The sequence below is a fragment of the Anas platyrhynchos genome, chromosome 8 (assembly GCF_047663525.1).
Source record: "Anas platyrhynchos isolate ZD024472 breed Pekin duck chromosome 8, IASCAAS_PekinDuck_T2T, whole genome shotgun sequence".
NCBI classification, from domain to species: domain Eukaryota; kingdom Metazoa; phylum Chordata; class Aves; order Anseriformes; family Anatidae; genus Anas; species Anas platyrhynchos.
Window position 1 is genome coordinate 8895561 of NC_092594.1, and position 27678 is coordinate 8923238.

At 37.8% G+C, this 27678-nt stretch overlaps 2 protein-coding genes across 4 annotated transcripts in view; one reads left to right on the top strand and one right to left on the bottom strand.

The window, feature by feature from the left end:
• ABCD3 (ATP binding cassette subfamily D member 3) overlaps positions 1-11895 on the top strand; it is a 210119-nt gene extending 198224 nt beyond the window's left edge. For all 3 annotated transcript variants that reach the window (XM_072041841.1, XM_027462345.3, XM_005018721.5), the window contains 16 exons: positions 630-686; positions 2604-2746; positions 3059-3128; positions 4495-4564; positions 4688-4785; positions 4864-4955; positions 5490-5578; positions 5658-5730; positions 6392-6455; positions 6806-6883; positions 6975-7040; positions 7141-7230; positions 7477-7596; positions 8036-8140; positions 8305-8361; positions 8916-11895. In XM_072041841.1, coding sequence (XP_071897942.1) covers positions 630-686; positions 2604-2746; positions 3059-3128; positions 4495-4564; positions 4688-4785; positions 4864-4955; positions 5490-5578; positions 5658-5730; positions 6392-6455; positions 6806-6883; positions 6975-7040; positions 7141-7230; positions 7477-7596; positions 8036-8140; positions 8305-8361; positions 8916-8993 — 1350 coding nt within the window. In that variant the 3' untranslated portion in view covers positions 8994-11895. The remainder of the gene's footprint in view (positions 1-629; positions 687-2603; positions 2747-3058; positions 3129-4494; positions 4565-4687; positions 4786-4863; positions 4956-5489; positions 5579-5657; positions 5731-6391; positions 6456-6805; positions 6884-6974; positions 7041-7140; positions 7231-7476; positions 7597-8035; positions 8141-8304; positions 8362-8915) is intronic.
• An 8956-nt stretch (positions 11896-20851) lies between these two features.
• On the bottom strand, positions 20852-27459 carry F3 (coagulation factor III, tissue factor). Its single transcript, XM_027462350.3, has 6 exons — positions 27302-27459; positions 26492-26606; positions 24139-24323; positions 23448-23629; positions 23164-23323; positions 20852-22006 (listed from the first exon to the last, which is right to left on the bottom strand). Exons 1-6 carry the CDS (start codon positions 27369-27371, stop codon positions 21867-21869), a joined length of 852 nt encoding a protein of 283 aa, XP_027318151.1. The 5' UTR covers positions 27372-27459; the 3' UTR covers positions 20852-21866.
• Between the last annotated feature and the right edge of the window lie 219 nt (positions 27460-27678).

Here is a 27678-nt window from a genome sequence, read left to right on the forward strand (position 1 = left end):
ACAAGTATAAAGTAAAATACAAGTTAATGTTTTCAGAAACTTTTGGCTCCAAAATCTGTAGATCAACTGCTCTAGATTTGACAGAGAATACTTTGCTTTCAAATTGTAATATTGTTTCTATCAGGTACATGACCAACTATATGGCATTATTTTTCCACTTTATTTCTCACAATCATTTTTGTTAAGAGGAGGATGTAGTCCAACTTTACGTAGTTAGGTAGCAAAGAAGAAGTTATTACAGACTTAAAATAGCAAACTACTTCGTTCATATAGTATGTATTTTGTCTGATGCCTCCATTCCTGGAAGTGTCCAAGGCCAAATTGGATGGGGCTTTGGGCAACCTGACGTAGTGGAAGGTGTCTTCCCCCCTGCTGGGGGGAATTGGAACTAGATAATCTTCAAGGTCTCTTCCAACCCAAACCATTCTGTGATGTTCAATTCTTGAATGAATGTTGTCAGGAAAATGTTGAAAGTCCTTTTGTTTTAACTGTGTGTGATGGGTTAACTGCAGTACTGTGCTGTTAGTGCAGAGTGGTAGCTGTTCTTGGGGAGGTAATAGTTTCTGCACCACTTTATGTTCATATTACATTGGTGTTCTAATGCTTTTTTTTCTGTGCATCTGTTACAGCCCTTCTTGGATATAGTTTTGTATATCTTCAAGCTCACGAGTGCAATAGGAGCTCAGGTAACGAGAGTTTTCAGCATTTTAAGTTTTCCCTTTGTTTGTACCTGTTTCCCTTTGGTTTCCCATTGTATCTGTTTGGAGTCTGAGGAGAACATTAGATGTTAATTATAGATTGAGCTATTTGAAAGGATGTACTAAAATACTCATTTATGTTTAGTGTTTTGAATGCTTTAGTGCTTTCTATCTTGAGGCATGCAAGGTAAAAACAATTTGTGGGGAGTCAACTATCATAAAACCCAAGAAAGCTCTTCAATTTCTTCTAGCAGCTACTTGGGAATCCCTTTAGTACAGTACTCTTCCTGACTGCTCATATCTTGCATGAGTTTAATTAAAGGGAGAAAATAAGTTTCCTGTTTCTTTGCAACCTCCGTAAAGGGGAGCTGTTCTTTGCATCGAGCTTAATATGCTTGCTGATGGAACATATGAGGCAGCATTAGGATAGCAATTAGAGACCTTGTGCTGTTAAAAATGTTTCTTAAATGGCAGACTATGCAATGTTTAGTTTGCTAGGAATCTTTTCCAACATGAGAAGAGTTGTAAGAATCATGCTCTTGGGCAGGAGCTCTGTTTCTTGTTTCCTTGCTTGCTCCATTCACATATATCTTACATATTCCATGTATTAAAATTTCCATAAAATCCTGTTATTTACTACTGTCATCTGTTAAATTGAGTTTATATGTTGTACCTAAGTAATTTTAGGTAGGGGAAAGATATTGAGATGAGGATATTTTTTAAATTGCATGTGATCCACAAAACTTAATTGTAAAATCAAAACACCAGTTTCTGTTAAGACTGCAGTCTACAGGCTTGCAGCCAACATCATTAAGCTCTCAGCTAGCATTTCTACAACTGCAACCATTTCTTTTAAATAGATAAGAAAAATAATTTTCATGTGTGTATGGGGGGAGGAATACATTTGTTATCTTTGGATTCTAGTCTGCATTTTTGCCAGCCAGCATACTTTGTTTCATTTGGTAAATGTAGAGAATGCCAAAGAGCAATAGTTGTTTTTTTCCCTGGTATTACAAGGTTACTGAAGTTCTTTAGCTTGAATTAAAACAACTATTTTAAGTAATAATAGAAATCTAATGTTACTGAATCCTGTATCACTAGGAGGTCATCTTTCCTTTTAATGAGTCAAATCATTACAAAAATTGTTTACCTTAGATTTCTGATAATGCATTTTTTCAAGGATTCAACAAGTAGCAGCTCTTGGGCATGTGATGTAGATTTCGTAGTAGTGGATTACAGTAAGGCTTAGCTGAACCTAGGTAACTTTTCCAGTCTTACAAGTCTTTGCGTTGCTTTCCATCATAGGCAGATTCACAGACAGTTTACATTAAATGCAGTTTATGTATTTGGCTTTATACCATGCCACTCTCAGTAATGTTAAAGCATGTTATGGCTTAAGAGACTTATTTTGCTGTTTGGGAGCCCTTGTGTCCTGAATCGTAGGTTCCAGAAGAGATCCCTACCGGGACTGCTCATGAGAAGCAGGAAATGTTGTAGAGATGTATAAATCAAAGAAAGAAAGAGGGGATTGAAAGAGCAACTACTGTGGCAACGTAGTAAAAACAACAAGAAGTGGGTAGAAATGAAGGAGTGGAAATAAGAAAGGACCAGGAAATTATTAGTAAAATTAGTAGGGAAAGTAGGAGGTGGAGGTTGCACTAGGTGATGATAAAAACTTGAGTAGAAGACTGGGATGAGGAGGGTATTTGGGGACAGGGAATTAGGAGGAAGAAAGCATTATCTACAGCACAAAAGAGAAGGAGCGAGTTGGGAATTGTGAGAGGTTGGTAATGCAGACACATGGAAGGAAAGTATCAAGGAATTAAAGCTTTCTGTGCATTTTGGGTACAGATGTTGCACTTGAAAGCATTAGATGGTAAGTTTTTATTCTTTTCATATTTACAGGGTCCAGCTAGCATGATGGCATACTTGATTGTTTCAGGGTTTTTCCTTACACGTTTAAGGAGACCAATTGGCAAGATGACTATCATTGAACAAAAATATGAAGGGGAGTACAGATACGTCAACTCACGGCTTATTACAAACAGGTATAAACTTGGTTACTAAGATATGCCACAGAATTACTTGGTCAGTTATTATTGTTAAAATATGGTCTGAAAGTCTGACACAATCAGTTCTGAGCAAAAGTGTTTACATCTTTATGCAGATTATTATTAAATAATTCCTATTTTCATTATACTTCTAATTTGAAAGAAAAACTAGCTGTAGCACAATAAACTTATGTTTTATTGTGAGAAGATACAAGCTCTTGTTTCAAGTGAAAAACAGCTGTTTGTGTTTTGTAGTTGACTCTGACTGCCATTAAAAAAAAGTTTCATTGTTTGTGTCTTTCTTTAAAGTGAAGAAATTGCTTTCTATAATGGAAACTTGAGAGAAAAACAGACCATTCACAGAACTTTCCGTAAACTGGTAAGACTTTATCTTTCAAAACATTATAAGCAAAACTGCGTAATTTTATCATGGTGAGCCATAAAGTTTAATTTACCATTTTTCATTGGCTTTCTCTCAATTCTTTCTCCATTTGTATATCATCAGGATTTGTGAAAGGATAAAGACTAGAGAAAGGTTTATCTAACTCAGTCTCAGTTGAGTTTATTGAAACAGCTGATTACATACTTTCAATCTTAAAATCACTTCAGTTATTGCCAGCTTTGCTTCAATAAGTTTCTGTGTACAAGTTGGTACTGTGATTTCAACTACAATAATTATTACGCTATAAATGTACTGCATAAGTAGTCTCTAAGGTTCATGTCAGAAGAAAGGTGATACTGTGTAATACAGAAATGGATCTTGGAAATCTGTAGTATATGAGTTCTTGAAAAGTTGTCATATACTAATTTCTGTAAGAGTTTGTTGAATAATAAACAACTGTATTAAAAGACTTGCATTTCTTATTCTATTCAGAGTAACTGTTGAATGCCAAAAATGTAGTGGGATGAAAGTGGAGAACATGAAGGAAAAGTTGAAAATTGGAAATGTCCAAAGTGTGTGTGTCAGCAATAATAGTTATTCAAACCCTACTCATAAGTCTCCTGATTAAGTCTTCTTTTCCAATTCAATTGTAGCTTTAATTTTTAACACTGATTTTTGTCTGTTCAGCACATTAAAAATTAAAACATTCCTGTCTTGCTGTTCTGTGTGTGTAGGTCTGCCTTGCCTTTGATTCCTCTTCTCATGCATTTAGAGTATGTGTTCCGGACTGAAGGACCCTCTTGTTTATTTGTTCTTCTACCATCTTTTTCCTTAATTGTTTCTGTTTTTTGTTTTGCCGTATTTCCATACTTTGCCCACTTTTCCTTTTCTTTCTGTTCTTGCTGCACAACTTTTATGCTTTCTTTCTCATTCTGTTGTATGTGTTTAATTTAGAACTTGATTTTTAAGCCCTTCCCTTGGTTATAGTGTGTAGATTAAATGGAGGTGGCTTGGTATTTGTGCTGCTACAGTCATCAAACTTTAAAATAGATTTGTAGGCTATAAGCAGAATGTAGTTTTCTGACAGAATGGTCTTTTTCTTGCTGCTTAATTCTTTTCCACCAACCACAATTAATGTTTTCTCACTGCTTTGTTTCAGGTGTAGATCATCTTGATCTACAACATAGATCTTTGCCAGCAGGGACATATGTAGAGCTTGTCACAGTTAGGCCATAGGCATTGTTGGGGTATTCATGACTTACTGGGAAGTAGCTATACTTGGAATCAAATTTCTATAAAATAAGAAAGGAGAAAAAAAAAAAGTAAAACAAGTACTGACACTTTTGTTTCTGTTACTTGCCAGGTGGAACATTTACATAACTTCATCCTGTTCCGGTTCTCTATGGGTTTCATTGATACTATCATTGCCAAATGTAAGTGTTTGTCCAGTTCTGATGGACTGTAATAAATAACTAGGTGGTAAACTTTTCACAGGAGAATTCTTATTTTAATTGAAGCTTTTAATATATTGTTTAATATTTATCCTTAAACTGCAGACCTTGCCACTGTGGTTGGTTACCTGGTTGTTAGTCGTCCATTTTTGAACCTGGCTGATCCTCGTCATCAGAACAGTACCCATGCAGAACTTCTGGAGGTAAGCAGAACAGAATTAAAAAAGTTTCTCAAATGCATACTTTGCTAGTTCACCTACAGAGACTTTATTTTACTTTAGGATTACTACCAAAGTGGAAGAATGTTACTGAGAATGTCTCAAGCTTTGGGCAGAATAGTCCTAGCAGGTCGTGAAATGACGAGATTGGCTGGGTAAGCATAATAGTAGTTGCATTAAATAATCTTTGTTAAAGTTATGTTTTAGCTGTTTCTCACCTCCTTTTAAGAAACTGGTAACTGTAGAATTAAAATAAAATGAGCTATGTGCTTTATTCAGAACAGTAAGTCTAGAAATTAGAAACATTTTATACAAAAACATTGTATTCGAAGATATGCTAATTATCTCCACTAATAATTTTGTATCTGGAGAGCAGCAGCATACAGTTTGAATGGTTAGTTGAAAAGACATTGGCAAGTACATGTAAATCAACTGTGTGTTACTTATTTTGCAAAAATATTTGGGGGCTTTTAGTTAAGAAAAATCATTCACTAAAGTATAAAATGCTTGGCTGAAATGGGAAAAGGTGCTTCCAAATATTGCTAGTGTTGGAGAACCTCAGTGCAACTCTAAAATGTAAACTCTTCTTTTTCTGTGGGTTGGAGAACTTTGTCACTTTGGCATCCTAGTAGAGTATTCATTAGAGCTTATTTCCAAAACTTCTAAGGATTATTGTTTGTTTTCATTAGTTTCACAGCTCGAATTACGGAATTAATGCAGGTTCTGAAGGACTTGAACAGTGGCAAATACCAGCGTACTATGGTATCGCAAGAAAAAGGTAAATGGGATGTATACTATGCAATGCTTGTGCCTCTTTGTAGTGCTCCAATTTCTCATACTTTTTTTCTTAATTTAAGATGCAGATAAAAAGCCAACTTTGCCTTTGATACCTGGATCTGGAGAAATTATCAACACTGATAACCTTATCAAGTATGTTTACAAAGTTCCCATGACTTCAGTATTTTTAACATTGTCTGGCTTCTTAGTCTTTTCTTCTACCAAGGGTAATAGAGCTCTTAATACACTTTTTTTCATCCTGAAAAACGTAGTATTGACGTAGTAGTACTACCAAAACCAAAGTATAAAGTAAGGCAAATCAAGAGATTGAATAGCCTCAATCTGGTCAATGTGCAAAGCAGATAGTGGAGCAGAGGGGAAAGGGGGCAGGGCAGGTAGGAGAAAAAAAGAATTGATAGACCTATTTAAAAAAAGACAAGCCAGCAGACAAGACATTCATTCCGTGTCCTAGAACTAATGGAATATACTACCAGGTTTAAAATCAAGTGCATCCGTAAATGTAGATTTATTTCCATAGGATACTTTGGAGGCCAAAGATATAGAAGGATAGAGAAAACAAATACATGAAGGAAAAAAAAAGTTTCAAGAGGTTCGTTAAACACTCTTGAAAAATGGTATCTTAATTTCCTTAGCTATTGATAGTAGGAAAGTGGGACAGTATACTGAATGAAATACTGGTGAAGTCTTGGCCTAATCCTGAAATCTTTGAGTAAGCATGCGGTGCTAGCTGCTTTTAGGCAGCTGCTCTTATTTTGATATGTTTTATTTTTTTTTAACACCCCAATACAAATAGGTTTGATCACGTTCCATTGGTTACACCTAACGGAGATGTTTTGATTCAAGACCTGAATTTTGAGGTAAGCTTTTAAATATAGAAACATATATCACACTTCATATAATGCTTTAAAGTGAAAATGATAATTTCAAAGGTGGTCTGAGTTAAAAAGAAAACAAACAAAAAATGTAAAGAGCTGTATTTATATGGCGTGCTTAATATTTAAACAAAATTCAGCAAGCTATTTTAAAAACTAAAAAGCTAGTTTCACAAAAATGCTTGTTAGAAGCGTGTTTTCTTCCAGCTGCAGTTGATGCTAAACTAGTTGGGGGGGAAAAATTAGTGTTAGAAATCACACATTAATGTCTGTAACTACTGTGTACAGCAGTACTTTCTAACTACTGTTTTAATGTGTTGGCTTTACATTTTTAGGTTCGATCTGGTGCAAATGTTCTGATTTGTGGGCCGAATGGGTGTGGGAAGAGCTCACTGTTTCGTGTTCTTGGTGAGGTAAGGAAACCTTCAGATAAATGGGGAAAAGTCTAAAGCAGTGTTGTGATTGAGCTTTTTTTTTCTCAAGTTTAAACCTTTTTTCTTGCAGTTGTGGCCTTTGTTTGGTGGACGTTTAACAAAACCTGTAAGGGGAAAGTTGTTCTATGTTCCCCAGGTGAGGCGAAGTGCTTTAATTGACAATAAAATTCTTTCTTCCTTCTTTGACTGTGTGTATAAATATTTGACATATCTTATTGTTTGTGACTTTGTCACAGAGACCATATATGACTCTTGGAACTCTCAGAGATCAAGTTATATATCCAGATACTTTAGAAGATCAACGTAAGAAAGGGATTTCTGACCAGGTAATGATGAGCAGTTCATTTACTCATCTTAAGCGAGACAAATTGTTATGCTTCAGATTTAAAAAAAAAAAAAAATAAAAAATACTGAAGTCACTATTAAAAACACCGCATGTAGTATGTTTCTAATGCTTGTTGTGGTTGATTGTACATCTGCATAGCAGTGTAACACTTCATAACCTTTTTTCAGTCACTTTTTTTTTTTTTAAAACAAGTTCACTTAAGCTTTGTTATTACTGCTCTATAAAGGTGCTGAAGGAGTACTTGGATAACGTCCAGCTTGGTCAGATCTTGGAACGTGAAGGAGGCTGGGATAGTGTTCAGGACTGGATGGATGTACTCAGCGGGGGAGAAAAACAGAGAATGGCTGTATGTCACAAAAGCATAAACACTTAACAAATATGGTATATAAATTGCAAATGCAGTCTGAATTTTAAGAGTTCTTTAATAAGTAATAGTAATTTATTGAGAGAAGAAAGCACCAAAATGTGGAGTACCTGAATATTGAGAAAACTAGCTAAAGTAAGGCTTACTTGTGCTCCAGATTTAATAGGAAACATTGAACTTCTTCGACGCCTTACATTTTGTTTATATAAACAAAAGTTTTAATTTAATTTAATTTTATTTTACAAAAAAGGGTAATAAGGATAATACATGGTACTCAAATTTTCAAGCTTCAATAAGTGCCAGATTAAAGGAAATTCTATTGCATTGTAACAGGCAAATTTTGGGCATGGATTTTTAGTTGTCACATTGCAATGCTGGTTGTGGTCCTGTATCTATATTATAGTTTTGGTTTGCATTTCAGATGGCAAGGTTATTTTATCATAAGCCCCAGTTTGCAATTCTGGATGAATGCACAAGTGCTGTTAGTGTTGACGTAGAAGGCTACATTTACAGCCATTGCCGAAAGGTGAGCTCTTTCTTTTTATGTCACAGTAAATAAAAACTTGCAGTAGTCTGAAAGTTTGTATTTATGAATTTAATTTCTTCAGCTGTTAACAAGCTGAAAAAAATACAACTTAACACGTTAGAAAAATTAAATTAATGGTTTTGTGTGCTTTCTTCTTCATTTAGGTTGGCATCACTCTCTTCACTGTCTCCCACAGAAAGTCACTCTGGAAACACCATGATGTATGTAGTCTTTTCTTTTGCTAAAGATGTCTGTAGTTGGTTAAGGTTTTGTTGTTTGACGACTTCTACTAAATTAAGGGTGTTCATATTTTGCTTCCTAATAGATCATTCTGTTTTATTAAAAAGGTAATTCTTTCATAATCTAGTTGCAGTATTTGAAATATTCTTACAATTTGTGAAAGGTGAAATAACCAAAAATATGTAAGTGTCTGTAAAAGTAGCTTGAAAAATATGATAGACTCATGCAGTATTAGACTTCTTAGCCTGAAAACAAACAAAAACAACAAACAAACTTCAACCAGAATCCAGTAAAGAGCATGGAGATTTTGCTTTCAAAAGATAGCCAGTATACCTATGCATAAGTCCACCTCTAATACATGGACATGTTTTCTTCCAAATTAAGGTATTACTGTTATCACTTTTTACATAAAATGATTGAGGAGGAATACTGAATTAACACACAGGGATGAGTAAACTACTTTATAAATGCGTAAGTAAATTATATTTTTGAGCTGGATAATTTTAAGGGGTTGATAATGTATTTTTTATTTCAGTTTTACTTGCACATGGATGGCAGAGGGAATTACGAGTTCAAGAAGATAACTGAAGACACAGTTGAATTTGGATCTTAAAATTCATAAACTGAACTGCTACAGAGACTGATGATTACTGGAAACACATAGAATGGCAGACATTGTACAAATAAACTACTTAGCTTGTTTTTAAACAAGTTAACTAGGGTAACCTAAAACAAGCTGTTAAGCGTTTACTATTATGTAGGATATTGCTAATTGTGTATATGTTGGTTTAATTATTAATATGTACTAAGAATGTCTTTATTCTTGTGGTTTAAAAACCTGCCTAAATTAAATTGGGCTTAAATCAGTGTAACCTGATTCATCCTGGGATGCAAACCATTTGAAATCAGCTGATTTGACTTTTGTAGACCTTCTTACCCTTCAGTGAAAAGCCCTGTTAAAATTAGGGTTGCTACCTCTCTCGTTCCTGCAAAGCAGTCTTGGATTTTTTGCTCTCTTCTATGCATATTTCTGAGTTCTCACATTGTGCAGGACATAATCCCATCTTCAGATCTGTGCCCTGTTTGGCTGATGAAAGAGCTTTTTCCTTGACCAAGCCTTGTGATGTAGCCAATATGCCCTTGCTGATGAAGAATGGAACTAAAAGGTGAAACTAATTCCTTCTGCTAAGAAAATTAAGCTTGTTCTGTGCTGGGTTTGGGATTCCTTTCACATTTGTCTGCCCATAGTTCTTTGCTGCTCACCAATCCCATTCTCTTCCAGTTTATCGAGGCTCCTTTTCTTCTTCCCCACTGCCCTACCTTTTCTGTCATGGCAATGAAGAGTTGGGAAGAAAGGACTGACCAAAAAAGAAAGGGAAAAGATAAGTGATGTAACAAAAAAACTCTGTGCCAGCTTCAGCTCTGAGGAAGCAAATAGCTCCCACAAGTCAAGTGTGGCACCAATCATCCTCTTGAAGTCGGTAGGAGTTAGAATGGACTCAGATCTTCATTGCTCTGAAAAATAACATTAACCTGAAAATGGCAGGCAGATGTCTGTCCTGTCTTGGCTCAGTCCTGTGATACAGCAGCTACTTTTCCTGAGTCCCTCCTTTTATCCCTCTTCAAAAAAATCAGATCTCCTAATGGTTTTAGCTGCTCTTCAGATCTGAATTTGAAAGTAAGTGATAAGGGTACTTCTTAATTACTTTTCCAGTCTGTGAAGCCTAAAACAATGTTTCGCCCTTCAAATTTTTCTCTATTTCTGTTGTGAGGTTTCTTGATTTGATAAATATTACTCAGCATTGATTCTTGCTGTTGTCCACAAATTGCTTGTCCCTGCTGGTTTTCTTATTCCAGCTGCCAAATCCCATTGAAGAAACCAAACTCTTTAAACAGTTTACAGTAAACTTATTTCCTCTCCCTCTGTACAAATGATTACTGTGGTGGCCATGTGAGTTTTACAAAAATAAATGCAGCAAGGTGATTTTTGACATCAAGGAATAGGAAGGTATAACTTGAACTAAATCACTGTTTAGGCTTTAAAACAAACAAACAAGAAAACTGTTGTACAGTGAAGGTCTAGTAGTTCTTTATTGTTCCACATAAGATTTAATATATGAATGCACTACATGAAGGCATGCATAAAATATGCAATAAGTCTGCTCTGTGTGTCTTTTATCACAGGTTTAGATTTAAAAAGGTATCTTTTTATAAAAATGATATGAACTTGGATGTACTGCTGTCTGTTAACTTTACCCAGTTTCACTATTTCATGTTAAGTTTGCTACCTGTTAGTATTTTTCCTTTTATCATAGTTCTTGGCCATATCCATCACTGCTAATATTCTGTCATAGTACTCAAATGCAAACAGATAACCTAGTTTAAGAATCTGGTGATCACAGTAGACTCATTTTACAATGCATCAATGAAAATCAAAGTGTAGCATATTCAGGAGCAAAAGATGTCAGAATAAATTTTTGTGCTTGGTCCACAAGACAACAAATACGTAATTGCATTTTACTAATTTTTTTCTGTATGCTCAGGTTCTCATATCAGCCTAATTTATAATGTAGCAGGTAGCAGCATGCAGTATGTGAGGTTGTAATCTTCTGTTTTTAATTGTAACTGTGAAAATACGGATGCCAGATTTTTTTGTGAAAGTTGTCAGCACAAATGCAACTTCTTTTCTTGGAAGGGGTCTTTTAGTAGCTTTTTAGAAAGAAAGAAAAAAACACTTCAAAATGAGAAAGTTGTTATTGTCCCTGTGGCTAGGGCAGTGGAGTAATGGACTTGAGATACTGTAACATATTTCTAACACAAGCAAAACCACACACAACATACTTTTATATAGAACCCCAGCAACCAGTGTTGTCTTTACAGGTCAACTGGTTAATAACAGAATTTTGTGTAAACTCAGATTTAACTAAAAAAAACAAAGTCCAATTCCCTAACCAAGGAGGAATAGGCTTGCCTTTGTAGATGACATGAAATTCATTGACGTGGAGGATGCTGCTGTCTCCTTAGGGCCAGGACTTTTTCCCAGTATATTTAGAAAGACTAAAAAAATCCATGCTTGATTGTAAGAGGCTTATAAAGAAACTACAAGAAATGACTTAGAATGGTACTTCTAAAAGGCCTTAAAGTATTTTGAGGTAGACTTGGTCTAATGAATGATTATAAAAACATAATGAAAATGATCAGGTCCCTGCTATGTTTCAGAATTGCACTGTGATACTGTGTTTTATCTCTTAGGTCTCTTTAATAGCACAAGTTGGAAGTTTGTAAATTGGAATTCTGATTGATCTCAGTAAGGCAGAGTACTGATAAATATTTTCAGTTTCAAACTGTTGGCGATTTGAAGACGGTACCTGTAGTATTTAGATGGCTGCATTTCAACAGCGGTGGGAAACATTCCTGTATGTAAATACTGTAAAGTGCTTTGGAGGGGGAAACGGCGCTCTATCAATGTAAGACATTAAGTGCCTCTGAAATAATAAATCTAAAGACAAAATACATCTAAGCTTTTTATGTTTATTCATGTGATTAGGAATTTTATATCCATATGGTTGAGTGCATGTTAAACAAACACTGAATTCCTTAATAAGTCAATTGACTTGTGTTCAACTCACAAAGTCAGTAGCACTGCCTGAAATTTCCCTTGGAATCAGCCAGATAATGCCATCCAGCTGTAGGCTTAAGAAAAACATGAACTCAGTACTTGAAGATCTGTTCTTAGATCAATCAGGTTACAGCTGCATTAATCTGTTTTAAATCTGCACTGATTCTGATCTCTCTTCTCTTTTTCTCCACTGTCCACTTCTTTTCCTCTCAAGGCTACTGATACTGTAAGGGTGCAGGCCTCAATAAGATTAACAGTAGTACTTATGTGGTAATTATTTTGAGTGCTTCCTAATCCTTGTACTTTGGGGAAAAACAGGTTAATCACTTCTGTCAGGATACTTGAAACTCACTTGTCTAAGAGTGAAACCAAGATATACTTAGATGAACTGATACTAAGTGTCTTATCCTGTAATCAGGGCTTTCTAATGTTAATACTATTTTTTCCTTCTCTAACTGAGATTACTTTTGCAACGAGTGCGTTGTGTAGCATTCTTAAAGGGTAGGGCTGTAGGGCTGCCTTTGGAAGGAAGTTTCTCAACTAGGGATTCAGTCTAAAAATCATTCTACTTGTCTGATGAGCTGGATGGAAAAAAAAAAAAGCCCTTTTATGTCATAAATGTGGCATTCAGTACTCTAACATTTAGGGCAGCGTGGTCTTTTATGTGTACAGTTCTGGACTCTGCTACCCAGTTTGTTTCCAAACCCTTGCTTTGTATGCTTGAACACTAATTCGTCCTTATGTAGAGGAAAAACAGTTTATGTAATGGTACAACTGAAATCATGGAGCAACATGTTCAAACTCATTTTTGATAATCTACAATCTCACGAGATTGTTCAGTACCCTTGGTCCAGTGTTTCTGAACAGTTTGTGATGTCCAGGCTACTGTCCCTTCTTAGCAAAAATTGAGCTTTCTTGAGAAAGACTGCTTGGTTGGGAGTTGATGGTACACACAAAGTGCAAGACTGGAATGATCTGCAAGGTGTACAGACCACTGTCAGCCTTGTCATCTTCCATCCCCTGAGCAAAGTGTGCATCACTGCATAATTTTTTTTCCTTTTTTTTTTTTTTGTAAGAAAAATCCAGCTGCCTTCTGACCGTTGTAGTTAATCTGGGAAAAGTTGGCAGTGTGAACTCCATCCAGGCCGGTACTCATGTTGTAGGGATGCTCCTTGCCCAAATGAGGCATGCACAGTGGAGGAGACGCACCTGGCTAGACAGCCCATGTATAAAATTACTTCAGCACCATTTGAGGGTAACTTGTACAATAAAGAGAAGTCTGGAGGCATTGCCACTTCTCTAGCTGTGCTGTATACAAGAGAAGACTGACTAGTGAGAAACGAAGTAGCAGTGTGGTTCTCTTCATGGAGTGCCACCATGACACTTACTTGACAGACTTTTTTTAAATGAAATAATAACTGGAATTGACAAAGGAGTCGTTAAACCTTAGCAAAATTGGGGATTGTGTTTCTTAAATCTATGTAGAAGTGTAGTATCCCATAGCTTAGCACTGGAGAGAGAGAATTCAGTGACTTTTATGTTTTATTTTCCCCCAAATAGAATTCAGCCTTCTGCAGACCCAACAGATAGCAGTGCATTGTCTAATCTGTCTCCTTCAAGCTGTCAACACGGAATTTGCATGTCAGGATTCTCATCTGTGTCCCCTAGTCCAGAGTGAGTGTGAGTATACGACGTAGAAGACTTTAAAATCGAGTGCTGCAGGAAGTATATTTGCTCTTGTGTGTGCAAGCTTGCTTCTTAATTTTTTGAGGATATCCTTTAACAGTTGTTATGGGTCAGTCTGCCTGCTCTGTCCTTAGATTAGCTTCTTACTAATTAATAGGCATCTTATTCCTTGACTTCAGTGGAGAACAGATTTTTACCCTTGCCCCTCTTTCCTGCTACAGTCAGATTTTATTATAATTAATAATTATACAATTATATATTGCCTTAAACTTCCCTTGAATGTTTAGAATTCTTGTACAGTAAAGGCTTCTACAACACAAGTTTGTGTATTGTGATGAAACTCATCTTGTCGTGTGCATTCAAACACAAGATGAAATGAGTTTTGTATTGAAACAGAAATACAGCCAAGCTAGCTTACTATTGAAGGAATTTATCTTCTATGTTAAAACCTTAGGAAAATGTTTCTTCATTATTGCACTGTCATCTTTGAACTGGTGCATCATTTTTTTGCCCTGCATGCAAAACCAGAGCCAGATTATAAACAGTCTGGAACTCCACAGACTACCCTAAGGGAATAGTTTAAAATACATGATGGACTCAAAGTTTACATAAAAAATAATACGCTCTATGTCTGCTGGAATTCCGTAGGGTTTGACTTTGGAAATGAACAACATTTTGTCGGTAATTCTGTGATGAATGCAACAGCATAGGAATGATCAAGTGGCATTTCAGAATACGAAAGAAGGGGAGCTCTGACGCTCTGTGCGTATGGAATACATCTTTTCACAAACCAGACCTAACAATGACAAACCCTTTCACTCTGGTTAGGAACCTCACCCATAGTGACCTTTGTCAAGGCTGTACTGTAAAGATTTAATGCCATCTTTTAGGGGTAAGAGGAGCTATTGTGCCATAGTGCCTAGCCTCACTCCCCACTCTGCTTTTCCACAAACCACCACCCCTGTTCGCCATCCATCCCGTTCTGGGAAACACGGCATTCACTCATGATGCCACACCAAAATAGAACAGAACTGGAAAAATGAGGTCAGTGCTGTCTGGACAAAACTAAGGCTGCTGAGAATGGTTTACATGGGCAGAAATAAGGAACTCCACCTACATGACAGAGCAAATTTTCTGCATGAAAAAAACTTGGGTTTGGCACAATTTATTTATTTTTTAACCTTGATTATAGAAAGTTTGAAGAACACTGCTCTGGAAGCCACACCACATATGTTCTTCCACATAACCAAAGAGATGTTCTTCCGTGTAACCAAATATGCCCTTTATTTTCTTAGATGGAGTGGTTTATTGCAATCAGCTGCTAAGAAACATTTGACTGTTTTCAAAGTTTGTGAATCATGACAATGTAAGTAGTATGAAGATGCTCCCCAAAATAAACCGGCCTTTTATTTATTTATTTTTTGATGGTGTGGCAGCTATAGGAATGCGTTGACACAAAAGCCACAGAGCTCAGGAGAGCTGTGTCAGAAGCTGCTAATATGCCATACTTAGTACAACGCTGAAAGATAACTCTATAGAAGGGCCAGTGAGCTGAAGTGCTTTGGAGAAACAAAGGTTAAAGAAAGTGTGTGCTAGAGGCTTTTTAAAACCCCAGTGCAATCTTATACATTGCAACAGGACTTCTCTGGAAAGCCATGAGCTATTAGCAATTTTTTTCCATGCATAATAAGGAATTAAGGGCCAAGGTCACATCTGCACGCTGGTATTCTGTTCTTTTTTAACCCACAGGCGCTAGGTAGATAATAAAAAGTTAAAGCAGATTTTCTGTGACAGAGTAGTTGTATTTATAGTTGTCCAAAGTAAAGAATTTTGGAAAGGCTGCTTGAAGTTAACGCTTTATTCTTCACAAAAATCTCTTAATGATTAAGATATATTCTGCAAACTTCCCTGCCCCTCCTTTGAGGTGCTGGGCTGTGCAGTGCCAGTGGGATGCTGCTGGTGAGGACCAACTTGCATTGGTGAGTCAGACGGACGGGATATTTCCTGTGTACACCCTATAAGTTTTTCTCCCCAGCATTGTATATAAGGTAGTGATCTATTCAGAGAAACAGCACTGACGAGCAGCCTGTCACCTGGGGCCTGTTCCTCTGGCAACTTTTTGTGCCTGTCTTGCCTCTAGGGTGGAAGGTCATTCCCTGAGAAGTTTTTTGGGGCTTTCTTTTTTTGAGACAAGCTCAGTAGAACTCAAAGCATGTGAAGCCCAAAATAGCCCCTGTTACAAATGCAGTTGCATTCCAGCTGGTCTCTTCCTATTTGTGCCTTTTTTTTTTTTTTTTTTTTAACTTGTCACTGGACAGAGAGCATGTTATCATAGTTCCAAACATACTTGTACTTCAATTTATACAGCTTTTGCTGCACAATTTTTGTCATGTGCAGTATTCACGCATTTTCCAGTGCTCCTTGGAAAACCGTAGCTGCTTCTCAGAGGTTCTCAGTCCATTCCTCCAAGACTTAAAAGGACAGCAAAGCATACTGCTTGAGGCGTACCGAGGAAACAAAGTCTGTTAAGTCTGACGTTCTCTGTGAAAATCTCGATACTGAGCTACTGCAGAGTTTTCTGAGACTAGAGGAGAAGGAAACACAGTTTTGTGCAGGTTTTAACACCATCAAGCACAGGGTAAATAAGTACTTGCTGCTACCTGAAGGATTGTTGACTATGGCTGTGTTTCTAATGGCACTTGAAAACTGGACAAGATAAGGTATGTTATAACCAAAAATCCTTGGAGAAGCTGTCAGAGTGAAATGCAGACTCAGTGGAAGATTCAGGAACCGTTCAGGGAGAGAGCTGCTCCCACATTTCCCATTGGGTCTCTTCAAACTATTCTAATAACCTGTTGCTCTTCGTTACTAGGAAAAAGAAGATCTAACAAATTTCACGTGCCCTTTTCCTACAAATTCAGGTGAAATCTATTAAAATAGTGGCGGTAAGGGATGAAGTATATCAGCATACTAGCCATTTAGGAAAATTTGCACTGATAACATACTGATTATGCCCTTTTTGGCCACTTGAGGTCATCTTTCCCAAGTCATCTGAAAGAGAAAACATTCTATTGCAGGATTAATGTAGAGATGTCTCATGGAGTATAAATTGCTTACTCAGTGCTACTATTCTCATATAGCTGTACGAAGAGTAAAGGAGGAGTAGATGAGTTTGTGGTTCTACTCCTCTGGTGACAGCTGAAGCTGACCTCTGATGGAATGGTTGCAACCTTGATGCTTAATGGAAGCAAGAGAACACATGAATAGAGTGGAAAGATGGAAAATAAGACCATCAGTTCTGTGGAGATATGTATTTGATGTAAATGGATAGTAAAGTAAGAAGGCAGCAGAGGGAAAACCTTTTATGTTAATCAAGAATGTACTCTTTTAATTAAACTAAAAAAAAAAAAACAAAAAACAAAAAACAAAACTTTTTTTTCCCTGAAATAAGGACTACTTATTGGAGTAGGTTTTAGTAGGTCATTTGTTACACTAGATTTTTAACTGAGTTATATGATTACTGAAGAGCCAATTAAAAAAATAATGAATGAGATCTTATTGGGAGAACGTCTTTATTCAGAGGAAGGAGATTTTTAATTAAACCACTCATTTGATGAAATAGTTTTGTGAATATACTACTACTTAGCTATTTAAATATGACCTGAAGTAATATGGTAAAAAATATGAAAATAAAAATAGAAGAAAAGGCATTGTAGAGGCTTACTGGGATCTCCAACTGTGAATGTTCTTTGAGTTCAGATTAATAACTTCATTGCTAGTTAATAAGTCAATAAAAATGTGACTATGTAATGGCAACTAGATGCACTGAGACACTCAGAACAGTGCTAGCTCTGGAAGTTAGTGATCTAATTATGGTGACCAAGGGAAGCTGTAGAGAGTAAAAAAATGCTGCCATGCTATCAGTATATTCCTAGTTGTTAATTAAGGGATATATGCTTATTCTGGTTCTTTTATTTTTGCTTAAATTGAATCCTAAGGAGTTGTTTGCAGAAATGGTAAGTGCATCTTTGGGGAAGAACAGGTCATGGAAATGAGCAGGAGATGGATGGGAGGAATTGATTTTCAGAAATGGAGCTGGGGTATAGAAAGGTTGTGAACATCTCATAGGAACAAATCGCTGAAGTATGTCGCTAATAGGGCACACATTTTTACAAGAGAAACAGGCATAATCCCTGTAACTGGATTTGCAAATAGTACCTGGCTATTAAAGCCCTGGAGGCAGTCAGTACGGTTGTGTCTTTATTCCCAGGTAATGGCAGGTTTTACTGGAAGAAATCACCCCTGAAGCAAATCTTCTTGTAAAATTGCCTAATTCAGTCGCAGTTAGAGGCTGGGGAACTGCAGGAAAAGGCGTTCCTTCTGGGTCCTTGTGGAGATACTGATGGGCTGGATGGGCTGGGATAGAGCCCTTGCCAGAAGAAACAGAACAATCTGGGTGGTGGGAACGTTTCCCACCACAGGGTGGAAGGAAGAGGAGATTTGCAGCACATCTTTCCTGTTTGTTATACCCTGAGCTTTATAAGTGTCCTGCTGTAAAGCACTGGAGGACACACAGCAACAAATAAGCAAAGGGCAGCTTTCTGTGACTCTGTTCAGGGTGTGGGTGAACAGCATGAGAGGGTGTATGGCACGGTGAGTAACACCGCACCAAATGGTTTTGGAAAGATTTTCAGTTGGCCAATTCCTGTTTCTGTCCTGTCTAGCAGATTGTCCTTTGTGTTTGAGAAGGGAGGAGGAAAACAGAAAAAATAAGATCAGTAACAAACCACCACAGCAGGACTTCTCTCTCAGTAATGAAGCCAGGTGATAGAAAGCACAGTTACAGGTATGTGGCTTAAATACTGAGGAACTGCAGTTACTGAATTGACTCTGAAGTCCTCTCAAAAGCCCACGGGTTCCTGTGTATTATAAAGTTAGAATATTGTGTAGCAATTACTACTAACCTGGAAAACAATTAGCATTGCAAACCTGAACCAAGAAGGACATATTTCATAGCGGTTCATTCTCGCTACCTCTATGTAGAACGTTTGTCCTGAGTTGCCACATGGACGATGATCCAAGTTAAGCTTATAATCGCATTCGTATCATTACATGCCTCTCAGCAGCAGCCTTCTCACAATGAAAAGCTGAATCCGCTAGAAACAGATTAGTTAAGCTGTCTGCTGCTATTTGTCATGTGTTTATGAAGTCTTGTAAAGTTCATTTTAAGCGAAAGCAGTAATTTTATCATCTGTAATGTTAGGACTAGCAGAAAACTAGCATCACAACATCAGCCTTCATTCACTCCTGTGAAGAATTTGGTTTTAAAGCAATATGATGGTAGTGACTTGTTACAGTATGCAGTGTCACACGTTCATTTGTACAGGAAGGGTACACAAGTATACACCATGGATGCCTTTTTCTGCAATAGATGTCAAGGAGCAAATCAAAAGATGGGAATTAGGATTGGCAGTAGGAACACTGGCTTACAGAAACCTGCTTTCGGGATAAGTCAGGGAAGGTAGGTATGTAGGAAAACCTTCCCTTTCTCCCGTTGATTCCCTGGATTGCTGGCTATCTTCAATTTGTACAGTGCTAAAGCTGGCCACGTACGTGCTGTAGATGGGATCTAGTATTTCTCCCTAGTGACAATACCTATATTCAACAACTTCTTTTTTCACCCTGATACTGTGAGAAAGTTGAATCTCTGCATAAAGCAGTTCACCTGGGCTGTATACGCTGATCCAAGGAATAATACTTGCAGATTTTTTGGAGGGGAAAAAAAATCACCGAAGCCCAATTCTTAACTGTCTCCACTAACAGCAATAAAACTTTTGAAATTGGATCTGTATGACCCGTGACTCTGGTTTCTTAGCATTGTTGAGGCAATAAAGTACTGTAGCTAGGGAGCAGAAGCACCACAGGTTTCCAAAACTTGTGTAGCAGGGGTCATTCTTAATGCCGTTTAAGGCACAGTTTGCGTATCTATGGGCATTCTTTCTTTCTCTCTCTCTCTCTCTTTCTTTCTTTCTTTCAATAAAAACAATCTTCATATTCAGAACAAAAGAAAAATCACTGAAGTAACGAAGCATGATCTGTAATTTTTCTATGTAGATGACAATAATCAAATGCGTGATACAGCTTAGTGAATGCTATGCAGTATTCTACGGGCCTTAATTTTCTTATGAACTTCCCCTTTTCTGAGCTTTGCACTGAATGAAACCACTGAAAGAGCAGCAGAGGCAAGGGGAGAAATGGTGACAACTTTGGAATGCTTTTAAATTTACTCCCACACACTCTTCATAATTTTCATTACTGGTACAAGATTCTTCCTCCTTACAAGGTTTGTGCATCAGCAGAAAATGCATCAAGCAGTTATTGCACAATATTAAGTAAACAGTTTTTTCCCACCCTGTGAAAAACAGAAATCAAGGACAAAGAAAATGACCATAAATCACACTGGCATACTCACGGGACTCTTCATACAAAGAAGTATCTATCGTATAGTAAGGATGACAAATATCAATTATGTAAAAATTGATAGGTTGGGATACTCATTGATTATTATCATAAACACAATGGATATTCTCTTTAAAGGCACATATGAAGTTTTGAGATACACAGCCAATTAATGTAAACTCTAAGATGCATTTTTTCCCATTTCCTTTTTTTTTTTTCTGTTTATTTCCTGTTTTGGTGCCTATCCCCACCATTAGCAGCAGCAAGAGGAGCAGTATCAAATTGCAGCAGTTCTTATCTCCGGGCCATGCCCCATACTGCCTTGAATAAACACAAATACTGCAACTGCTATAGGCAACGGTGTGGGAATCCCTAAACAGACATCCAAATGGGTGTCCAATATACTTTCCATTAGAATGAGAAATTGATACTGAATAATCACTCAAAGAAGCAACTTGGAAAAAAAGCAAGAACAAGAGCAAACCAGGAACAACTTGGGACTCTTCAAAACCTTTTATCAGTTCATTAAGTATGTCTTCTATTTTTATGCTTACAGATATGCGCCCTCATGGTCTATTTCACCTAGTCCCATTTAGATTTCCAACGACTTTTCTAAACTGCTGTCACAAGCATGTTTCCTAAATATATTTTTGACTTCAGTTCTTGAATGAATATTGTACTTCATTAAAAAAAAAGGCAAAAGAAAATCCTGTTTTCCCAGTCACCTTTATTTCACTAGAAAAGTATAAATTAGTATCATAAATATATATATATCACCAGTACAAAAATTAGATTGACATTCATAAAATAAATATTAAAATAGTCATAGCAAAAGGTACCTCCGAAACCTATCACCAACATGATTTCAATGTATACTGTACCACAGAACCTACCGATTCACCATTTAATACAAAATAAAATTAAAACCGCAGTAAATACTGCTACCTACTCAGTGTTTGCCTGAGGTGAGTTGTTATTGCCTCAAACTGCAGAATGTTTATCCTAACACTTGCTTGGAACCGTAAGACTACCCTGTATGTACAAGTATAGGTGTAGTGTAATCCAGGTATGCTTTCCATATGGTTAGCAGCTATTTACTTCGAGAGTGTTCATTAAAGTCACCAATAGTTTCAGTTTGTTTACCACTGATTGCATATATGCAAAGATAAATAGACTAAGCCAATTTTAACCAAGAAGTGCAGAAACAGCATCTTTGTCCCATCTGAACTAACAGACCATTTCACCAGTTAATAATGTTGTAAGAAAGTCAGATAAATACAGGTTTTTGTTTCACAGAAACAGAAAATTATTCCTTTTAGTTAGTAAAGGAAACGTATTTTTCAAAAGTAGTGTTTTTTTCCCATCACAAGTACCGTAAGTTGTCTGGCTCAGTAAGGCTTATACTTTAGAATACCTAGCCAAATCAAAGACTCATTAGATTCTAGCTGAGAATCCTGTTTCAAACAGGACAATACAAGGTGCTTGGGAAGAGTATACGTGCAGGGTAATCATATTGTAACAGATCAGAATACTCTTCCAGCCTCCAGCCACTAGGGCTTCTTGGTATCCGGGGATTTTTCATCTGTGACTGTCCAATGGATCTTCAAATCCACATAAGGTTTTGGCTTCAAAACTCCTGTACCAGAGAGGCAAAGGGATTCACACAATTCACTTTTCTTTTTTTGCTTTGGAACTGCCATGAGTATCCACAGTAGTTTTTCCTTAGATACCATTAAGCGGTTCTTTTTCTCTTGCAGCTTTTGCTTTTTTGCGTTTACACAGGATCACTGATAGAACAATGGCAAGAGTGATGACTGCAATTGCTATCACTGCTATGATGATAAAGACTTCTGCTCCATATTCTGTAGGATAGGGAAAAAAATCCAAGGTTCAGTTATCAGAGACATCATGTCACAATACAAATTCTTAGAACCCACTCAACTGAACTCAAAAACTGCTTTCTGTATTTAACAGCATCACAGAATTAGAATGATCACCTCAGCGTGAACCAAATTCATTTTAAAATGGAATTGTTGAACTGATGTAAAACTTCATTTCACATGGTCCACAACAGGTTTTAAACTAGATAGTATACTAAAATACTATGTCACCACTTCAAGACTAGGCCAAGTACCCCCCCAAACCCCTGCATTAATTCTGTGAAAGGAAGTCCAAGTGGATTTTTTTTTCTAGGCTAGAAGCTAGAAAACACCAATAGAAGAGATTTCTATTCAAATTTACTAGAATTCAAAACTATTGTGATAAATGAAAGTATGTATCTAGGTAAGAAAGTTAATTAGAGAGACTGCCAGTTTTGGGAGAGGTTTCCTACTTTTTTTTCCCCTACAGATGAGATAGTCTCATCTGATATAGTAATGTGATACTATTTAATAAATAATCATGGCTTCATTCTGAATAAAGTTGTTTTCCAACTTGTTTGTTCGGAATTAAACTGGCTAATTTACTGAACACTCTCTAACTTAATTACCAGCAAAGAAGTCAGTTAGTTGGCTGATATGGCAGTGTAACAGTGAAGAAAGTCTTAGTCTCGTCATCTGCTTTTGAGATAGTAACTAAAGTTTAGTTCAAACTGCAAGTCAACAGAAATGCCTGTTATGCAGGTTTCCTATTCTGGATTGCTAATCAATCATTTATTATGGGACCCAGTACTGGAAGGATCTGAGGTAAACAGTGGAACAACGCCACAAAGATGAAGGCCAGTGATGAGATCTGAAATGTCAGTGGCCAGCCATCAACTCAAAAAATTTAAAAATAAATCAAAGCAGTTTAGCAAAACCCTGAAACCAACTCTATCCAGCTGAAGATGCCGGACTCTTTTTTCCTTAATGATGTTCTTCCCATGAGTTTCCACATATGTCTGTGTCCCCTTGCTTATAGAGCAAATAGTTTATTCTACAACTTAGGCATCACACTTTAAAAAAGTATGAAATATATTCAAAATCAAAGCACTTTTTTCTTGCAATGCTAAAGACAGCATGACAATTCACGAGATACATACCGTCTAAGATAGTTCTTCCTACACTGGTACAAAACACCATGCTTTCTTGACCAGTACGGTTTTCTCTGCGAGAGGGAATGGTTGCCTCTATGTAGAAGCAGTAGTTGTTTGTGTTGTCAACGCTTATTTCAAAAGTATTGCTTTTTGTTGTTGCCTCTTTCTGTAAAGCAAAAAAAAAAAATCAGGAAGATATTCTCTGCAAAAATGCTAGTTCTTAAGGTGGTACAGAAATTATGCAGCATTATATAGCTACAGAATATGTAAAAACTAGAGCAAGACCTTACCTTTCCAGAACTTTGATCTTTCCAGTAATAAAGTTTGTATTCCAGGTCATGTTTGAAAATATCTCGAATACTTTGAAAGCTTCCGTTAGGAAACATATACGGTGTAAGTGGATCTTGGAACACAATATTCAGTTTGGAATCCTTCTGTGTGTAATTCTGGATTTCTGGTTTTCCAAGAATAGCTAAAAAAGCATTTTTAGAATTAAAACACTAGCATTATCTTCCCCTCCCCCTCCCCCCAACATCAGCTGTTCTATGGTTTTATTGTTTTCTATATAATATGCTCTCTTTCTTTTCCTCCCTCTAATTCCTTCCCTCCTCAAATGAATTACAACTTTACTGAGCTAAGGCAGTACAGGATTATTAACAAATATCTGTATCTAGTACACAATGGTAATAAAATGTTCAATTTACTGCAGTGAGAAACAAGTAGTAAATAAAATCTTAGACGCTGCCCTGCAACAGGGAAATCTTTACACCTGTATGTTTTCTTCTAAAATATCATAGAATATCCCGAGTTAGAAAGGACCCATAAGGATCATCAAGTCCAACTCCTGGCACCACACAGATATCAGTAGGGCTACTAAAAGAATCTATAGGAAAAATCTTCAGGCCAAATACAAACCTGAAGTCAGTGGAAATCATTTTGAAATAAAGTTTATGATAAGATTTAATTGGCAATCCTACTTACTCTGATTATAAGGTGTGAATTTTTCAGAGCTTGCAAAAGGTGGTTCTTCAAAGTTATCCATCCCTGCAGATTGTACAGACAATATATGTGCTGTGTAGGTCTCTTTCACATTCCTGAGTGCATCAGTAACATCACACTCTGTTTCCGTGGTCAGTATGCATTTTTTTTGTGTGTCAGATGTCTGTCTGAAAAGAGTAAGAAGTGTCAACTCTTCCCAAGCAGGCTTTTACAAGCTATTTTATATATATATATTTACAAGCATATTTATATGTTAAAAACATTTTTCCCCTCAGACTGTATAGTTTCCCTCAGTCAGTGGAACAACCTTTAAGATATAGGCTGAAAAATAGAAGAAAAAACAAACCGAACCACTGTTCTGTACAGGTGTATTTCAAACTCAAAGTAGAATCAAGTAAGTAAAATATGAGCAATAGTAATTACAGTAAGATGTCATTGGATACACATATGAATTAACAATATGAACTTATATGAATTGAACTGAAACTATAAGCAGTTCTGATTTTGTTTTTTCTTCTGTTGACTTATGAAAAAAAAATAAAATACGTGTAAACCAGTTAGAAAGATTTCTCCCTGGTGACTGATGCATCTGAAAACTATTGCCTTAAGAAACATTAGTTGTACTAGGAAGTTGTCATGTAAATTAATTGTTTACAACGTCTGCTCATATGTCACTTGTGTTTGCATCTATGCAGGTAGAAATGTCACTGAGAACCTGACACTAGCAGCAATTTTAATTGCAGAATTGCATAATAGAAACAAAAAATATTGACAAAAAACATGACCTATTAATTCTCTTGTTTTTTAAAGGGCTGAGGTTAGGTCCATTTTCTTGAGAAATACTGAATAAACTGGTAAAATAAGTGTTAATGGCTCACTTTGCATCCTCACAAGAAGAAGAAAAACAGATTTGATATTACTGCTTCAATTCTTTTCCTTGTTTTTGTTGGTGAATTAAGGAAAAGAAAAATTGTGTAAACTTAACTGAAAGAGAAAGAATGATAACTGGAAATTAACAAATGAGTTTTCCTCCACGTAGGTCAAACTTTATGTAAGAGTTGCCAGAAGTCCCTTCCCACTTCACTAGATTTCTTATGCCACAGATCTGTTCGTTTTAGTATCCCTGCTTTGAAATAGGACAGGATAGATTTGATCTTGGTGATCAATCAAATGTACTTTCGTAGGAGTACATGGAAGAGAAAGAAAGCATTTAAGTGCACTTCATCCATGGGAACACCTTGTCTAAAGAAGTGCCTCTGTATCAGAACTACACTTGATTCTACACTGAATCTTGGGCAAACAGACTTCAGTATTTCACAAGCAAAAACGTTTGGAAATAAGCTCCAGATTCACAAAACATTTCAAAGTGCACAGTGCTAGGTAAGGCTCTGTGTCCTTTTGATGTCTTTCACGCTGCTAAGGTAGGTTGTGCCATTCTGCTAAGTATGTGCTTTAAAGTCTATTCCTTTTATCGCTCCCTTAGATTAAAGAATAAAAGAGCACATGAGACCACTGCACTGGTATTTCATCCATTAGTCATGAGAGCTCTCATTTCTAGGCAACTTTTATACACAGAAGAAACTACAGTATCATATTTTCATTAATATGTGGGAGAGTTGATGATGTGTTTTCCCTTCAGGGCATGTTTAATGCCCTATGAATTCTATGTCTATGAATTAATATGGGAGCTAAGAACCATAGAGATTTATTACTGAACTTCACTGAAGTTTTTGTGCGGTGTTAAAAGAGGTATTAGACACTTCACATAAGCTGATTGTTTTTTATGTCCACAGTATTTTATAGCTTCTATAAAACATGATGACAGAGGAAGTCTTCATAGAGCTAGACAAACAAAAGGGATTTTTAGTATTACCCAGCAAGATTAATTACACATTTATAGTGATTCACTGATTAGAATAAAATTCAGACTCATATTTATCAGACACCTCCCAAGACTGAAGAACAAAGACTTGGTCCAGACACCTTGAAAGACATAAAAGGTGAAATTCTCTCTAATACATGGTATGTCACATTGAGTGTCAACTTTTGAGTATCCTGCCCTACATCTCCAGGGCAGCTGGCCCACATCAAACCTCAGAACTGAAATACTGATCTAAAGCTCAACTTATCATTTCCGAAGTGGGCAACACCAGAAACCTGAATCAGATATTGTTATAGTTGGATAAAAGGAGTATTAACAGCTGGGTTGGCGGTTTTCCTAGACCCCTTGCCTGAGCTCTTTTCCTGTTACATTCAGTCTCAGAAATAATCAAACGCTCTGTCTGCGTCTTCTCCAGTTGCCATTAAAGTACGTGCCATGGTGTTATTTACTTACCCATGTATTTCTACTGTATAGAAGTAGCCTGACGGTTTTGGTTGCCACTGTAGTATAGTTTTAAAGTTGATTGAAGACCAAGTTACATTAACTGCTGTTGGTAGTTCTGAGTTACCTTTAAAACCAGAAAAGAGCATCATCAGTTGCATTGTAGTTAATTCCTGTCTCCCTGCATTCACGGCCTTGTTAAATGAGGCAGTTGCTGTTAATTGCTAGTAAGAGAGGTTATTTTGGGCAAAAAGTCTCGGTCCTGCCCTTTGGGCTCGTGCTTGTCTCCGCGAAGGAATGTGTCCTGACAGAGGTGAGAAATATGAGAAGAGAATTATTTTCTTTCCTGGTTCCTCTAACTCCAGGGTTGCTGAGGTAACTTATTCGGAGTCTTGTCTCAGGCTGCCTTTACTTTTTGATCCAAGACCCCTCAAGAACTTACAAAATCTCGGACGCTCGTGGCGGAGTCCAAGCACCAAGCAAATACAGCGTAGTTCAAAATCACCCCGGCGGGATCATCTGCAGAAAGCACGAGCCCCGCTCCCCCTCTGCTTTACCTGGGGAAGCCAAATCCTTTCCTGACTCGGAGAAGCCCAGCCCTTATCCTCGGGGAAGGCAGACAAAGCCCTCCCGAGGTCAGCGGCCCGGAGGCCCCGAGCCGCGGGGAGCCCCCCGCCCCAGCGCCCCCCGGTCCCCAAAGGGCTCCCCTCAGCAGAAGCCGCCCCGAAGCCGCCCCGAGCTCCGCAGCCGGAGCCGCTCTCCCCTGGCCGCCCCGCCAGAGGCTCCGAGCCGCGCCGATGCCCCCCGCCCGCTGATACCCACCGGCGGCGGCCAGGCGCCACAGCAGGGCGCCGAGCAGCAGAGCTCGGGATCCGGCGTGGGCTCGCAGCATCTTCGTGGGGCGGATCGGCGGTGAGCCCAGCGGCGCCGGGCTCGGGCTTATAACTGCGGGAGGGAGGCGGGGACAGCGGGGCCGGGGGCAGGGGGACGGCAGCGGCGGGGCGCGGGGCAGCGGAGGCGGAGCGGGGAGCCCCTTGCTCCCCTTGCTTCCCGGCGCCCCCGCTGCCGGGCCGGGCGCTGCTGGGGCCGGGGTCACGTAGCGGAGGCCGGGGCCGGGGGCCAGCCCTCGCCTCGCCTCGCCGCAGCGGAGGGCAGCGGAGGGCCGCGCTGTGGCACTGCCCCGCGGTTCGCTCTCCCTG

What these genes read in the sequence shown, in the direction of transcription:
- F3 (XM_027462350.3), bottom strand. Translation starts at nt 27,371, where the DNA reads ATGCTGCGAGCCCACGCCGGATCCCGAGCTCTGCTGCTCGGCGCCCTG. An exon ending in TATACAGTAGAAATACATGG is followed by an intron (nt 24,324 to 26,491) that starts GTAAGTAAATAA and finishes TACTCTTTTCAG; the next exon opens with ACAGACATCTGACACACAAA. An exon ending in ATTCACACCTTATAATCAGA is followed by an intron (nt 23,630 to 24,138) that starts GTAAGTAGGATT and finishes ATGCTTTTTTAG; the next exon opens with CTATTCTTGGAAAACCAGAA.